Raw genomic sequence first — 17,076 nt, 5'->3', positions numbered from 1 at the left:
CAGAAGGAAGCTCACATTTCTAATGTTGCATATAGATTACATTAAGTGGACAAAAACCTTCTCCATACGTTTATTGGTTTGATTGTGTTTGTCTAAAAAAAAAAAAAAGGTGTTTCTCAGAGAATAATTCCTGGAAAATCAGGTACATTTGAGGCGTGTGAAATTTGGTGCTTGATTGCATTCATGGTGACTGTTAGGCCTTGGTGAAGGCATGCACGTTACTGAGTGTTGTTCTAGCTACTAAAGCTCTATAACACATTTTAAACACAGCAGTCAGTTTGTAAATAGTCCACAGGATGTATTCTCCTGAAAGCCAAAGTTTTCTTTTGACATTTTTTTTTGATCAAATATATTTCATCTTTTGAATATCTAAAGTGAAAGCAGGGGAATACTGGGTAGAAGAGATAGAAAAGGATTCAAATGGGTCACAGGGGTCAGAGCAGCCTTATCTCTCCTTTGCAGTTGAGAAAGTAGAGGAGGAGAAGTGGGAGGAGGAAGCAAAGATTGAAGGATGAGAGCAGCGTGAAGGAAAAAAAATTAGATTTGTTGGTTTTCCAAAACTGGAAAAAAATATGGAGTGTCAGATCTCCTGCAGGGCGTGTATGTTTGTGTGTGGCAGAAAGACACACACTGCCACACAACTAGGACTTCCCCTGTCTGCAGTTTGTGTGTGTGTGTGTGTGTGTGTGTGTGTACGTGTATCAGAGCTGTTCCACACTTCATTATTGCTCTTTCTATTGTTTCCATATCAAAACAAACGTCAAAGTGTACATGTCCGTGCTTGCATAATGTTCCTGCTGCATCCTCTTGTCTGCGTGTGTGCCCATCTCTCATCCAATGCATCTCTGCATACTGTACGTCTGTGCGTCTCTGAACGCAGTATGTGTGTAAGTGTGTGTGTGTGGTTGCAAGTCAGCGAGAGAGGGACAACAAGGGAGGGAGAGAGAGAGAGAGAGAGAGAAATGAGAGAGGTTGGAGAGCTCAATGAGCAAACACAGTGTCATGATGTGCTAGTGCACGCTGGTTCTCGGGCAAGTTTTTTACAACACCACGGGATTCTTTTAAGTTTTCTGCAGAAGTTGATGCTGCTCTTTGTGCAGGTTTAAGCTGCTACAGGTTCCACTTGTTCTCTTTTTACATCTTCGAAGGTAACGTATGTGAGTTGTGTTGAATCTTTGCTGTTTAATTTAGTGTCCATACGGCGACGAATGGTTTGTTTAAGTTTAACAAGAGTTCACGGAGATAAGAGATGTTCTCAGAAGAGCGTCTACAATTTTAATTCAGTTTGTTTTCCTCGCCTTGTCCTCTTTCAGTCTATCTTTGCAAAAATCTTGATGTAATCTTTGTATTCTCGCTCTCTTTAATAAAGTCGTCTTGCTGGAGGAGTAAAGATTAGAAAAAAATCTTTTTTTATATCCTGCAATAACTAATGAACAATATTTCAAACGGTGTTCTGTATTTTTCCAGCTGCTGATTTGTACATGCAGGTCAGATTCAGTATTTCATCAAGTCATTTACCACTGTTTGCTTTTCTTGACTTTCTATTGAGAGGCTGAGTGTCAACGTATACAGTATGTGCTTTCCAGAGTTACCTGGAGATAGCATTTTACAGTTACATCATTTATTGCAGATTTACCTTCATGCGTATTTCAATATATCCGCACATTTCTTTTAATCTGCTACACTTTTCAGATAGAAATAGATTTTCATCAAATGTAACTTTTCCTGTCAGAGCAGAAGAAGCGTTCTGTGCTTGGGTCGGACTGTGAGGATTCATTTGGGAAATGAAGTCATTGCTGTGATGGAGAAATTATGATTACTTTCATTAGGGAGTACAAAAATGTATGACAATGAAATCAAATGTTTGGGTCGATTAACCAGTGTTTCTTTTCCAGGTGCATGTCAGAGTCTTTGTTGCGTGGTCGTCAGATGTTAGTGCCGAGTTTCCGTGACTTGTAAAACTGCAGGATACTTGTTCTTAATTAAGATAATGGCATTCCATGTAAATTGAGTCTTCCTACATTCTGGCACTCATTACTAATTGAGCCAACACTGTAAACAATCTAATCCACTTTTAAATGCTCTCTGAGTTTGACCCATTACTCATGTGGTAGCATTTTGGATTGAACAATGAGTATATGTGGATTTTTTTGGTTGAATAGTGAATGTAGATTAGTTTTTTTCATGTATACAAGCCTTTCTCCTTGCTGAATTTAAAACTAAGTTAGCTCATAGTATTTTATGAATTAGTTGTAGAACAGTTTGTTCTTGCACAGAATATCACCTAATGCACAGAAATCTAGCTTTTCAACTGATAAAACATCATCTCTTTAAATCATCATAGCATGTGCCGTTATCAGGGTTTTAGAATTTAATTCAGAAATACAGGAGAAATGCTCCTAATTCTCTCTGAAATAATGTCACACTGTCGGATTTTACCCGACGAATATTGACTTTATACAAATATGTGCGCTTTAGATAGCTACTTGAATAAAATTTGATAATAAGATGGTTTAGATAAAACAATTGATTCAGCTTTTTTCCTGCCACTCTATCATCAGTACCCAAAATAACTAAGGAACAAGCTCTGGAGCATATTTTAAAGCCCTGATATTTCCAGCATTTTTCTGCCCGAGTGCTTTTGCAACATATGTGTACATTCCTACTTTTGTTTTTCATCGGTCAAAGTTTTCTCATGTGTTTCCTGGCTGTTGTCGCTGTTATACAGCTATGATCAGATAAGTATATAAACAGGTTAAGCAACTGAGAGATAGCGAGAAATTAGATAGCGAGAAATGAGAAACACGAGCGAAAGCCCAGTAAATCTGCGTGTCCCAGCACAATCCCTTCTTTTTTCCTCTTCTTAATGAGACAGGTATTCCTCCTGCAATGTCTGTTTAACTCACATTAAGATTTAGCCTTTATTCTGTGGGTAAAACACATAAGACAGGAAGATAAGAATTTTCATTGTCATAATTCAGACATTTAATTTATATATTTACTGAAATGTAATGATAACTCGCCTTCCTGTAACTCATCCGTGTCTATTCTGTCTGTCTGTTGCAGTTTGTCACATCACTGAGTCGTTTGTGCAGAAGAGCCAAGTTTCTCGTAACTTTTCTTGTGGCCACGTCCTGTTCAAACACATCTCTCCTCTCTCTCTCTCTCTCTCTCTCTCTCTCTCTCTCTCTCTCTCTCTCTCTCTCTCTCTCTCTCTCTCTCTCTCTCTCTCTCTCTCTCTCTCTCTCTCTCTCTCTCTCTCTCTCTCTCTCTCTCTCTCTCTCTCTCTCTCTCTCTCTCTCTCTCTCTCTCTCTCTCTCTCTCTCTCTCTCTCTCTCTCTCTCTCTCTCTCTCTCTCTCTCTCTCTCTCTCTCTCTCTCTCTCTCTCTCCTAGCTGCCTGCCCTTATTCCCTCTTGCTCAACACACTCTTACACATTTCAATCCTCTCCCACGTCCACACACCTCCCCTTATTCTGGCCCCATCTTCTGCTTTCAGCTCTGCTCTCCTGCTCCCTTTCTCCTGTACCTGTCCAAGAAGGCAAATAATTTCCCCCCACACTCGTCCCACGCCATCGCCGCACAACTCCATCCATCCCCTAACCTCTCTGTTCCCCTAATGGGCACCATATCAGACAGCAGTGCCACATTCCCTTTGTCGCCACTCAGAACCTCTCTCCACCCCTAACTGCAGCGCGAAGACCAACCTCAATACGACCCAATGGAGACGAAAGATATGATGATGACAAGCATATTCACAATGGACAAGGGGGAGACTGATGAAGAGAGGGATGAAGGGAGAGAGGAGGAGGTGAGGGGAGAAGAGGAGGGGACGCAGCCGGAAAATGGCAGACTGATGCTGGCTGATGGTCTTGCAGAGAAAGGACCCAAGAGCCTGACCTCGTGCTCTGGCCAGCAGGTGTCCAATGGCTTCAACCCATCCGCCCCTCAGAGCCCCAGGGAGGGACCGGGGACCGCAGCTTGCTCGGGGGGTACAGCTCCTGCTCCTGGAGGCAGCACCGGCTCCCCCATGCCGCTGGGAGGCCTCAGGACTCTGGTGGTCCAACAAACCAGCTTGGATCGGCCCAGAGAAACCTGGAGCAAGAAGATGGACTTCTTGCTGTCCGTGATCGGCTATGCTGTGGACCTGGGAAATGTCTGGCGCTTCCCCTACATCTGCTACCAGAACGGAGGAGGTGAGGAGGGAAAAGATGTTTGAATTAGAGAAAATTGGGAGAGGTTGGGAGGGAGATAAGGAGTCCACGACATCCCTTCCTAGAGTAAACAGCATTTCAAGGAGTAGAAAGACAAAAAGGATCTTTCATGGTTTCAATTACAATACGCTGTAGTTCACAATATATGTAACAGCTGAGGTTAGTGAGTTTACAGCTCAGTTACTTTTTCCATAATTCAGTAGAGTCGTCTCTGGTATATCATCATTACAAAAAAATAAATAAAAAGGATGCAGACCTATAAGGAGTCGTACAGTTGACAAAGCTGTTTATAAATAGCGCTTGATTTAGCTCACTTCAAGGTACGTGTATATTTCCACAAAGTCTGTGTGGTCGTCCTCTGTGCCGTTACTACACAGCCCTCAGCCGAGCAGCAAACAGGGCCTCCCTTTATACTTTGATTGAATTTGCAATACTAAAATCTTTTTGCAATTTCCTGTGTTCTGCGGGTCTCGCAGAGTGAGGTACAGATTGGGACTGGAAGACACTTGATAGAGGCGACAGTATTAATTGTGGGTTTTTTATGAGAACGGCTTCAGTCTTGTTCTCCGTGCTTAATAACCTGTCGCCCAGGCAGCTGCTCAATCAACCCTTATCTCTGCTTTCGTGTCACAAAGAGAGACAAGCGGATATCTACACACTGGCTCGTCTGCATACACAAACACACCCATGCACACGGAATATGTTGACAATCTGATTTGGAAAAAAGAGAGATATGTTATAGAGCTCTGCACTGTAGGTTGGAGAGTAGAAAGACTTGGCTGCCGTCCTGCTGCTCCTTTGTTTTTGGTCTTTTGAGTCATTTTTCATCACTTTTGCTTTCCCGACCAAGTAAAAGCAAAGTCAACATTGCAGTGGTTCCTATTTTTTACTGTAGAAGTGAGTTGCTGTGCGAGTCCGCAGAGCACACTAAATATAGAGTGATACTAAGCTGGGAAAACAAAGCCTTGTTGTTTTTGACCGGGCTACAGTTATGTAAATGATAAGGTACTTACAAAGTGTAATGATTTTTACAGTTCTTGGTTTAATGTTCTTGGTTCTTGATTGCGAGTTCCTGAGAGGACTACTGAGATTACAGATATCCCAAGAGTGGAATTAAACTTATAATTTTCTGCCATAACTCTCTTTCCTTCTTTTTTAACCTCTTTTCGTAATGTTTTCATCTCCCCTACATCCATCCCCACATTTTTCTGCACTTAATCATTTCTTACCTCGACCCTTGTTTCCTACTCTTTATTTACCTTCTCTCATATTGCCCAATTTCCCCACGTCTCTGTCCAGGTGCCTTCCTGCTGCCCTACCTGCTGATGGCGGTGTTCGGAGGCGTTCCTCTCTTCTACATGGAGCTGGCTCTCGGCCAGTTCCACCGCAGCGGCTGCATCTCCATCTGGAAACACATCTGTCCCATCTTCAAAGGTAACAGAGGGAATGGAAAGAAAACGGTTAATAGCAAAAGCGTGGATATAAAAGGAAGATGGTAACAGAAAACTGGCACTGGAAGAGCAAATAAAAGGAAGAAGGATGGCGTTGAGCCGTCAGTCTCAGAGACAGCTCATTTAACCTTCTTGCCCCCCCCTTAGTACTGTTCCCTTGAAGAGCGTCCCCTCTGTCTTGTACATCTACTGAGTCGTACCGACTCTCTGTTATGGAAATTGTCACATTTCAGTGCTAAATGCCAGATGCTCAGAAATATGATGGTATGTAAATTGTTGTTGTTGCCAAATGCCACCCACTTACCCCCGAGCAACTTGAATTAGCTCGACAACGCGACTGAACTTGGGAGGGATTGACTGGTGTCACATACGATTCATATATGTACATAGTTCAAGATTGTACTTTTTAACACTTTATCTGTTTTTTAAAAATGACAGCCACAATGGGCAAAAAAAACACAGAGTGGAACTTAAGAGATACAAAATTAATTGTATATATACATATATAGAAATTTGCAAGTGAATTGCATTATAAAATGGCTGTTTACTTATTTAGAGGTTTCAAGGGCTTTTAATATGACTTAGGTACCATTTTCTTTTAGGCCACTACAACTCTTAGCTGTGAGAACCATTAATGGGCGGGGGGTTAAAACAACAGATTTCTACTCTAGCATTAACCTTGTGACTCAATAATTGCAGTGTTAATCCAGTCTGCTAGAAGTTTAGGAAGTTTGCTTTGAGGTGATGGAGGACATATAGACCAGGTGTGCAGGGAATATGTTGCCCTATTCTCTGTCTTATATTTTCATCAGCAGCGTATCAAGTCTGTAGATTTGGGACATTTTCACAAGCAGTGAATAAGGGTACCATTATCTCCAACAAGTCAGGCTATCTCTAAGTTTAACTCTATCTTGGTGTCCAATATAAATATATTTTTTTAAATGTGCTTGTCTAGTTCTGACTTTGCGTGACTTTGTCGTTCTACAATCATCCTTTTTTCCTCTCACAGGGATTGGTTTTGCCATCTGCATCATAGCCCTCTACATAGCCTTCTATTACAACACCATCATGGCTTGGGCCTTGTACTACCTGCTATCATCTTTACGGCCCACCCTGCCCTGGACCACCTGCACCAACAGCTGGAACACAGCCAACTGCAACAGTTACATGTCCACCGATCACAACGTGTCGTGGACCAACTCCTCCACCTCCCCCGCCGAGGAGTTCTATACGTAAGTGCATGTAAGTCAGATGCAGAGGCGTACGGAGAAAACTTTTACAGGAGGGAGGCTTTAAGTTAGGGATAACCTCCAGAGAGAGAGAGAGCCAGAGCGATCAAAGGGTCGGCTCTGCTGTTTCAGATCCCTGACTGATTTATCACCTGCCTTAGCTCCAAAATCCACCAACATCACGGATGTGAAGACACAAGGAAGTGTTTTAGAGTAAGAATCACTGTTCTGATCTGAGATGGTTAGAAACACATGAGAGCATAGAGAGGAAAACTCTGCCAAGGCCCAACAGTCCCTTTAACTTGAATTAAGCCACACCACACACTCATTGACATCCATAAATTATTCCCAGGGGAATTGGGGGAAATGTCAAAAAGTATCACATGGTTGGAGAAAGTGGGAGAAATCATTCCTGGATCCGTTCCTTTATCCAGATCTTAGCCAAAATCGAAAGAGTTGGCCCTTGTCCCATACTTCTTGAAAGTCTTGAAAATCCATTCAATAGTTTTTGCGTAATCCTGCAGACAAACAAACATATAAAACAAACTGACAGGGGCCAAAAAAAAACTCCTCAGTTAACTGATCCACAGAAACTCATGGAATAGTTGAAGATGAACGAATGCAAAATTAAGTGATAGATCACAAAGGTCCAAACTGTTTTTTCTTACCAGATATATTCTGCCTAGTTCAAGTAGTTTTTTTGGTATTTAATATGACATTAAGTCCTTATAGTAATACTGCACTAATAGTGGAGCCTGTAGCACTCTTAATTCACACTTATTTTATTCTATCCTAGTATTTTTTATGTTTTATTGTTGAGTCTCATCATTTCCTGTCTGTGCTATTTGTCAATCTGATGCCTCTTTCTTAGACTGCACGTACAAATAAACTCGCCCGAACCTGATGCATTCAATTCTTAACTATTAACTTTGATGTGAGGCAGACATCTTTCTCTTCTGCTGACTAATGGAGAAATTATGCTGCAGGAGTTAATACAACATACTAAAACACAATCTCAGTTGTCTTTAAATTAGCTTGCTAAAATATGAACTACCCCTTTAGTTTAAAGAGCAGGCGGAGGATGAGAGAGGTAAGAGATAAGGGGCGAGAGGAAATTAATGTGGTTGTGTGTGAAAAAAATGAGTACGGTTCATTTGAGGAACTAGACCAGAGATAAGCAGGGAAAAGTAAACTTTTAGATGGAAGAGTCCACCAATCATAAATATCCTCTTTTATTCTCTTCCTCACCTCGTGTTGTTTTTAGCAAAACCTTGGCTTGGATTAAGCGAGGGGACACTTATTTTATCGTAACCTAAAACCATAGGTCTATCAAAACAATATTTTCTTACTGCTGTCAGCCTTATCAGCTAATCACTCGCCCAGTATCTGTGACTGTCCACTGAGACTGATTCAGGGTTTATCCATAGTTGACTATTCCAAATGCATGTTATAAAGGTAACACAATCCGCAACTCCGAATGGCGCCAGAATTTCCTGTTTTCAACATAAATCGTGTCTCGGCTTTATCATCCGAGCTCATGTGCTCAACCTGTGACCAGATGTCAATCTCACTGTTCATCACAAGGCCTTATTTCGGTTTTTTTCGTTTTGTGTGAACTATAATATGATTTAATTTACTAAAAATGGTGAAAAAGTCATTGTCTTTATCGGCTCTATTGTGTGTGTATATTGGACAATAAGTAGAGCACTTTCTTTCTTTTCTTTTTCTCTATATCACATCTTGTTCCTCGCTCTATCGTTCTCCTCTGCTTTCCAAACTTCCCAACATCCCGTCTCTCCAACCCGTCTTTATTTTTCTCCTTCCCTCTACCTTCCTGTTTGTCTCCTCTTCTTTCCAACTCCCTTCCTGCTTCCCTTTATTCTCTCAAATCCTCCAATTTCTTGGCCTCTCCTCTTCTGTCATTTCACTATATTTCCCTCCATGGATTCTCTCCATCGATTCCGCTTCTCCCTACTCCTTGCATCCTTTTGACCTCTTGTCTTGTCCCCATCCCCTCCCACCAGTCGCCATGTGCTACAGGTCCACCTCTCCCCTGGGCTGCACGATCTGGGCTCTGTCAGCTGGCAACTGGCCCTCTGCCTGCTCTTCATCTTCACCATCGTCTACTTCAGCATCTGGAAAGGAGTCAAGACGTCTGGAAAGGTAACCGAAGGGGCGCCTGCATTGCTAATGGGGGTGTCAGTTAGGGTGGATGGATAGATTGATGGACTCAGAGAGGCAGAGGAAAGAGCTGTTTTGCTGTCTTGTCTTTGCCCTCATTATCGTTCATCTAAATGGGTGAAGAGTTGGTTAGAAACAAAGTTGTGATTCGAATCTTGACAGTCAAACCTGACATGAACAGGCAGAGTTGAGTTACCAATATCAGAAACTAGCCAAGACAAGACAAAAGGGTCATTGCGTGTAAACCGATATTAGCCACAATAAGAGATCAATCATATGAGTTCAGAAGACTAAATCTCTTTTTTGTGTTTCTGAATTAGGTAGTGTGGGTGACTGCTACCTTCCCCTACCTGGTCCTTCTGATCTTACTGGTCCGTGGTGCCACTTTGCCAGGGGCCTGGAGAGGCGTGGTCTTCTATCTCAAACCTGATTGGGAAAAACTCCTCAGCACTACAGTGAGTCAAAAGTTGTAATCCTGCAAGTTATTCTCTGATACCTTTTCCCCAACACATACTTTCTCAAACCCTGCTTCTCTCTTGTCTTAATCCACCTTTCTTTGTGTCTCACCATCATTCACCATCGTCAACGCTCCACACTCCTCAAGGTGTGGATTGATGCAGCAGCTCAGATCTTCTTCTCTCTGGGTCCAGGGTTTGGTGTGCTCCTCGCCTTCGCCAGCTACAACCCATTTCACAACAACTGCTATAAGTGAGATTTTGCCAGTGACAGTGGGCTGATAAAGAAACTAAATTGTTCTATAGGTCATCAGAAATGTTAAGTGTTTAGAATCATTTCATGGAGTCAAAGCCCTTTATCTAAAATATCTATGTCAGTGCCAGCTTTGATATCTATTTGTGGGTAGTGTTAGAATGTTATAGTAGTGTTATATATAGTTAATAACGGGCAGCTGTGGCTCAAGAGGTAGAACGGGTTGATGGTTAGATTCCTGGCTCGTCCAGTCTGCATGCCTATGTGTACTTTCCAGACTTTGAACCCCAAGTTGTGTCGGTGGCGTGTGAATGAGTTGCACGACAGATAGACAAAGTGCTAGGTATAGAAGTCCAGGAAGAATGTGTGTGAATGTTAACTGTACTGTGAAGTGCTTTGTTAACACTATAACGTACAATATGACTGTATGTTTTTCATGTCGTCTTCTTCAGAGATGCGTTGATCACCAGCTCAGTGAACTGTCTGACCAGCTTTTTGTCTGGCTTCGTCATCTTCACGGTGCTGGGATACATGGCTGAGATGAGGCAGCTGGAAGTGGATGCTGTGGCCAAGGATGCCGGTACGATTCCACATCAGAATAAAACCCGATAGGAAATTCTTACATAACCTCTCATTGTTGGTAAAATGCAGCCCAGATATCTATTGACAATATTGCATGAGGAATATCTGTAAGTGCGTTATTTGGCTTCATGTACACTGTATGTTTTCGCATTTATCATTGAATTAAGCTTCAGATAAACTTCACTAAAGAATGAATTCAACATGACTGTTTTGTCTGTGTCCACCAGGTCCCAGTCTGCTGTTCATCATTTATGCTGAGGCCATAGCAAACATGCCTGCTGCCACTTTCTTCGCCATCATCTTTTTCCTCATGATCATCATGTTGGGTCTGGACAGCACGGTTAGTTTGCTCATTACTCATTTCTATGCAGAAGTTACAACACCCAAGTCAATGTTCTGTTTGTCGAAGGTTCTAATGCAATCTACCTAATTCTATTGTTGCCTAGTGCCCTGTTGATGTGTGCGCTCTCCAACATGGAAACAGAGGTTTCATATTTGCCTTGTTACACAGGCTAATGCTTTGTTCTGTTTGACTCTTGTGTGTCTGCTGTGCTCCTTTCTCTATAATGGTGTTGGGTATTATTTGTCCTCACTGTTCCATTTGGGAAAGCAGCGGACGGAAACAATGTGATAGGACTTTCATATCGCTATTGGGCAGCGATCTTGTCTCCGAAAGCCGGTGTTTATTGGCTCGTAGGCAGCCAACTGGAGAGACCTGTAAGGCTCTTATCACGTTACTGATAATCAGAGTAGAATCAGCATTGGCACTGCTGTTCTCCTCCGTTTTATGACTGAGGATATTACTGCGAAACGTCTCGTGTGCGTGGAAGTCGGGTCGGATCGGCTACGCAATTTGTATCTTAATTTTTAGGGGGTGTATGCTGATGAATAAATGTGATAGAACCGCTAGGCTGATTTTATGCAAAGAAAAAACTCCAGCAGCACTTCTCAGAGGTAAATAGAACAACTGTAATGTTCGATTGATTTGTCTCAGCTTGTGACCCTGATGAAAGCCTAAAGTTAAAGTTGTACCATGCACTCAAAGTGCAGCTGGAGTTTTTACCTCTTTTTAAACTTCTCTGAACACGTTGGGTCAGAAACATCTTCTCTGCTTGGACTGATTTTACTGAACAGCTTATTAGCTACATCCTTTTTTCCCTCAACCTCGTAATTGAATATATAGATACAAGTCAATTAATTCTGGGTATACCCTGAATATGTCATATACTTAGGAGCAATTGGTATCCAAAGCAACATATCAATATCCATATACGGCTAACATGTCAAGTCTTCACATGCACAAGTGACCACGTATATGCATCCTCACCTACTGTACCAAAAATCTGTGCATGCACGCTCTATACTCACATGTTAGATGTCAACTATGACCAGTGTTATTTTTGTATATGCACATGCTGTGATTGATCTAAACCTCTTCTGACAAGAGATTCAACAACTCAAAGAGCGTCTCACCAAGAACTCATCATCTTCACCCACATGAGACCATGTAACTGAGAGCACTAGAGTTAAAAATTAGTTACAGTGTGTGTGGTGGTCTCGCGCACACTACCAAAAATATTCTTTTAAGCCGATAGACCCAAAAAAGCCAGATTTTCTCTTTTCTTGCATACTCATATGGACCTGAGGAATAGTAATGGGGCAGCATAGAACCTCCTTATAAATCATTTCTGATATGGATTTAGCGACTTGTGACCAAAAGGATGGTACCGCTGAGCATTCTCAAAACAAATGTGCTAGGTTTTAGTTCACAAAGGTTGGCAACATCCTGATAACAATTCCATCTATAACCCTCACAGACGCTGGGAGAACATGCAAAGTTCTCTCAGGAAGACCCCAGGCCAAACCAGGAGCCTTCATGCTGTGAGGTGACAGTGTAAACTGCGCAACACATGTAAATGAGAAATGATCCACATAGTGTAGTCAAGAAGTGGCCTTTTCCCACAGCCCTAATCCCCTCTTTTTGAGATTCCTTTGCTTCCCATCTTCTTTATTTTTTATTCTGGATCCTCTGATGACTTCCTCTCTGTTTATTTATTTTCTTCCCCTCTCTCCCTCTCTCCAGTTTGCAGGGTTAGAGGGGGTGATCACCGCCATGCTAGATGAGTTCCCGCAACTCCTGGCCAAGAGGCGCGAGTGGTTTGTCCTCGGCTTGGTGTGCGTCTGCTTCCTTGGGGCTCTCTCCACGCTCACATACGTAAGTTAAACGACCACTTCACGTTTTTCAAGTTGAACAATGCTCTTATATTATAGGACATTCAATAATTCATCCCACATGACTGTCTGCAATTGCCACTATTTAGAAGACTTTGGTCACATCTTTAAATTCCCTTGAGATATATGATTAACCAATAAAGAGGCTCATGCTGTTGTCAAAGGTACCTTTTGTGTTCCTAATTTAATTTTTAAAGTACTGAATGCAACACAGTGACCTGAATAATTTGCTTATGTCCAACTCTCATTATTGTAAGAAAATGACAAACAAGCCTCCCTGCTCCTCTCTGCTCCATGTCTTACACTTTGTCAGTGAAACCTGTTGCATAAGAGACATTTGTAAATAGTTTTTTTAGTTGTATGACTCCTCCTCTGTGTCTATCTCGCCTGTGTCGTGTCTCAGGGAGGAGCGTTTGTGGTGAAGCTGTTTGAGGAGTACGCTACCGGCCCTGCAGTCATCACCGTGGTGCTGCTCGAGGTCATCGCCGTCTCCTGGTTCTACGGTAGGCGGTCGCAATGACATGGAATGTGATGATTTTAATTTGGATCTATTTGGGACATTGTTGTGATGGTTTGTATCTGTGTGGCCGCTCCAGGTACCAACCGATTCTGCAATGACATCCAGCTCATGCTGGGTTTCTACCCTGGTTGTTTCTGGAGGGTCTGCTGGGTGGCGATCTGCCCCTGTTTCCTGCTGGTGAGGCTCATGCACAGTATTTACACACACACATGCACTACCAGGGTGCGAATGACAAGTACATGAAGATTCAGCACATAAAGAAGCTTTCATGTAGTCTTTGGTGTTTGATTTGCTCTAATATGTGACCTCTGCTTCTGTTCCCCGTCACACGTCCAGTTCATCATCATCAGTTTCCTGGCCTTCCCTCCAGAGGTCAAGTTGTTCCACTACCACTACCCACAATGGACCGTCGTCCTGGGTTACTGCATTGGGGTGTCCTCATTCATCTGTGTACCTGCTTATATGGTCTTCCACCTGCTCACTGCCAAGGGCACATTCAAACAGGTACAGGTCCCTTCCTCTTTTCTCTTCCTTTCTCTTTGTCCATCGATATGGTCTATATAGTTTTCCCTCGTTCTCCCCTCTGCTCTATCCTTCTATTTCTCCCCCATTTATTTTTCTAGACCACTTTTCTCTTCCTCTTCCTCTTCCTCTCATTATTAGCCATATCCTCTCCTGGCAGTTTAACCTTCATGTCGACAGCAACAGCTTCTGTTCCCTTCTTCTCCATTAACTGTCAGGGTCTACTCTCTTCTGTGAGACAAAGGCCAGAGATTAGTAATAAAAAGCTATGACAATTTCCAGGCCCCATGGAGATGACACACACATACACAAACACACATATACACGTAGGACATTTCCTGATGACACACACTGTCACACGCATTCACATTCTTTCGTGCATGTGTTAACTGTCACATTATCAGATTGGAGGCTAAGGGACTAAAGGAGACTTGCTAGACTTTAGCATCCAAACACATCCTGACAAACTTACTACATCTAATCAACATCATTGATAAAAACGAATCATCAACACTTAAAAAATGTCTGTATAAGACATTTTTTCACTTCAAAGACACACTTTTTAAATTATTGATAACGTTGTGTACAGTGTGGATATCGGACCTGGGTTCTGACTGGGTTCAGCCAAAAATGTTGAAATAATATTTTGGTTAAGAATGGGTTTGGTCGAGCTACCTTTTTTTTGGACACAAAAAAACCAATGCCTGTCTAGTTTGGGTTGGGCTTGATTAGATTTCTCATGGGCTTCGACAGAAAATTGCTGCCTGAGCCATACTATACTGTGGGAACCTTGATAAAAAAAATACATACGCACTGCAATACAAAGCATCATAACTGTCACATTATTATTTATACTATTACGTTGTTACTACTCTCTGAGATTTGAGAGGATATCAAACAAGACTGTAGACAGATGGCCTTTGGCTGTGGTCCAGTGTTGACACTGCCGTCAGGGCACACAGTGACACGGACACACACCATCGTCTCATGAAGACAGACGAGGCCGAGCGAGCGATGTCCAAATTGATTTTGAGTGTCTCTTTGTAGCAACATGGTAGCTGTTTGTCTTTTGTAACACTTGGCCACTCTTCACTACACTGAAGGTGTTGAAACCGTTCTTTCTTTTCCTAAATCTGTAGCCAACCATGTTTTGATCAGTGTGTTGGAGATGATCACTAATAAGAATGGTCAATTCATGAAAAATGTAAAAATGTAAAAAAAAAACACAGGTTGTAGCTTCTCTCTTGAGAATGATTGCAGGTTTTCTTTGTCATCTATCATTGCATAATTAATCTCTTATCGATGTTTAAACTAGTCTGAATTTTTTTATTTTATTTAGCCCTACAGTAGTATCCACAGTCTAACTGAAATGAGGCCCACTGTATATATTAGGCAGTGCTATTTTCAGTCACTGGACATTTATTTGAGTCTATAACAAAATTTAAAAATATTACAGGTCATGCATCAAACAAACCGGAATCTGTAGTATTCAGACGGTGTACTGTCGACCATTGCCAAGTTAAAATATATGAATGACTCATTTTCTTTTTCTTTCTCTTCTTTATTGCTGTTTGTCTCATTCTCTGTATCCACAGCGTCTGTTAAAAAGCATCACTCCAGTGCCCAGCTTTAACGACCACAGAGACTTCATTGTCACCAACGCGGTCTGACCAAGCATTGAAGGCATCGCTGGAGGAACTTAGAGCGCCCTCTTCAGGACAAACTGCAAACCTACAGGACAAAGGGGCTACCTATCACCGTCTTTGCCTCTTTTTCATTCATCTCCTTCACTCATTTTTCTTTCTCATGTTAAGATCAAAGAATTAGAGGTGGAATTAGGTGGAGCCAGGCTGCAGTAGTTTTGTTTAGCTTCCTTTGGTTTGGTTTCTTAAGCAGGTTCGAAGGAGTTAGTTGGAAACGCAGAGTCCAGATCATGTTCACTGCTCCTCCACTCAAAAGTCAGTCAGTGACCAAGCTTTTCTTCAGGTAATACGACTGTCACAGATATTTTATACAGTTACACACAGTATGATATAATCTGTGGCCATGTAGACAATATATAATGCACTCTCACTGGAGACACTGCACAATGAAATCAGTCAGACAAGGCCAGATATTTACATTTCAATACTCTCATATTATACTGTTACGTTATGCATTCTAATATGTAGCAAAATTCAGGTATCTTTTTACCTCTGTTACTGAAGCCAAATATATGATATCTGTTTTGTTCATATTTTCAAAAATGTTTGGATATTGTAGTTTGTTATGTTGTGTTGGCTCTCAGACTGTGTTGTATGATGGCAACGTGGACAACCAACGGATTTGCAATGAGATTTCCCTACACTGTGAAACGGTGTTTGAGTGTGTGTGTGTGTATGTGCATGTGTGATTGAGAGTGAGAGAGAAAGACTGTTAAACCAGTGAAAATATGATTCACGGACAGAGCCTACCATATGTATTCCTCCTATAACTGCAATATAATATAATGTGTATTTATTTTATAATATATCATTGTTGTTATTTTGACTGTTCCTCACACTTAAATTGTGACGTGACATAATGCTGATGGTCCACATTTCAATTTGGTGACTCTCTTCATTCTGTCGTCCTACTGCATAACCGTCAGTAGTAGAAACAAAAACACGGATCAGAGCTACTAACATTATCACCGTTATCATAGTCTGGAAATCAGCATTACTGCTTTTACTTTCTACCAAAAAATGTGTGTGTTTGTGTGCACATGTGCCTGTGTGTGACAGAGTGTGTGTAACTGTGTGTAGGAGCAGGAGTTAAAATATGGCGAGTACTGTACATCTACTTGTGTATTTACTAGTCAGTCTGGTATTGGTGTAATCTATCCTGTGAATACCTTCCATGGACGTGTGTGTGTGTGTGTTTTTGTGTGCGTGCGTGCGTGCATGTAAAAAAGGAGCGGTGGTCAACCCCTTAATGTGTGCATGCCGAGATGTGTGTATACTGTGCTTAAGTGTGTGCGTGTGGGTGTGAGTGTGTGTGTGTCTGTAATGTGATCTCCTGATGTCTTGTTAACAGCCAAAATATCTTATGAAGGAAGTAAACTCGCTCTCTCTCGTAGCTCTCACGCTTATATAGGATCTGTGTATGTCAATAAAAGACTGTATTGAGAAATACACCTGTATAGAATAAAGATATAAATATATGGGAAATAACAGATAATAAAGATATATGGAAATAAATAAACTCTGTCATCCATGAGTTGGTTTTTCATTTGTTTGTCGGTCCTGTCAGTAAAAATGAACTTTATTTATTTTATCCTTTAAAAGCAACAAATCGATATCCATCAATCATCTATACAATAGCTGTACCCAGGTTTGGGAGGGAAGATGCCAATCTAAGCTGACATTGGTTGAGAGGCGGGCATGTCGACAAATAAAATAGAAGATTACAAAATAAACAG

General features: G+C 41.6%; 1 protein-coding gene across 3 annotated transcripts; it reads left to right on the top strand.

The window, feature by feature from the left end:
• The first annotated feature begins 861 nt into the window (after positions 1 to 861).
• Positions 862 to 16,874, top strand: slc6a4a (solute carrier family 6 member 4a). 3 transcript variants are annotated; one of them, XM_061073149.1, is made up of 16 exons: positions 863 to 1,148; positions 3,067 to 3,111; positions 3,498 to 3,809; positions 3,918 to 4,194; positions 5,512 to 5,646; positions 6,673 to 6,895; positions 8,917 to 9,055; positions 9,394 to 9,528; positions 9,678 to 9,781; positions 10,234 to 10,361; positions 10,591 to 10,703; positions 12,447 to 12,578; positions 12,999 to 13,098; positions 13,192 to 13,292; positions 13,452 to 13,619; positions 15,233 to 16,874. In XM_061073149.1, the coding sequence occupies exons 3-16, from the start codon at positions 3,720 to 3,722 to the stop codon at positions 15,305 to 15,307; spliced, it is 1,920 nt and encodes a 639-aa protein (XP_060929132.1). In that variant the 5' UTR covers positions 863 to 1,148; positions 3,067 to 3,111; positions 3,498 to 3,719; the 3' UTR covers positions 15,308 to 16,874. The 3 variants fall into 3 exon arrangements, with proteins under 3 accessions (XP_060929131.1, XP_060929132.1, XP_060929130.1); XM_061073147.1 differs by having other exon boundaries at positions 3,498 to 4,194; XM_061073148.1 differs by lacking the exon at positions 3,067 to 3,111 and having other exon boundaries at positions 862 to 1,148; positions 3,693 to 4,194.
• Positions 16,875 to 17,076: the final 202 nt, after the last annotated feature.

Source organism: Limanda limanda, chromosome 6 (genome assembly GCF_963576545.1).
Source record: "Limanda limanda chromosome 6, fLimLim1.1, whole genome shotgun sequence".
Taxonomy (NCBI): domain Eukaryota; kingdom Metazoa; phylum Chordata; class Actinopteri; order Pleuronectiformes; family Pleuronectidae; genus Limanda; species Limanda limanda.
This window is presented reverse-complemented; position numbering and strand designations above follow the sequence as displayed.

Excerpts from the sequence above, each read along its gene's own strand:
- slc6a4a (XM_061073148.1), top strand. The coding sequence starts at position 3,720 with ATGGAGACGAAAGATATGATGATGACAAGCATATTCACAATGGACAAG. Across the intron at positions 12,579-12,998 it reads CTCTCTCCACGCTCACATAC|GGAGGAGCGTTTGTGGTGAA; the intron begins GTAAGTTAAACG and ends GTCGTGTCTCAG. Across the intron at positions 13,293-13,451 it reads TCTGCCCCTGTTTCCTGCTG|TTCATCATCATCAGTTTCCT; the intron begins GTGAGGCTCATG and ends TCACACGTCCAG.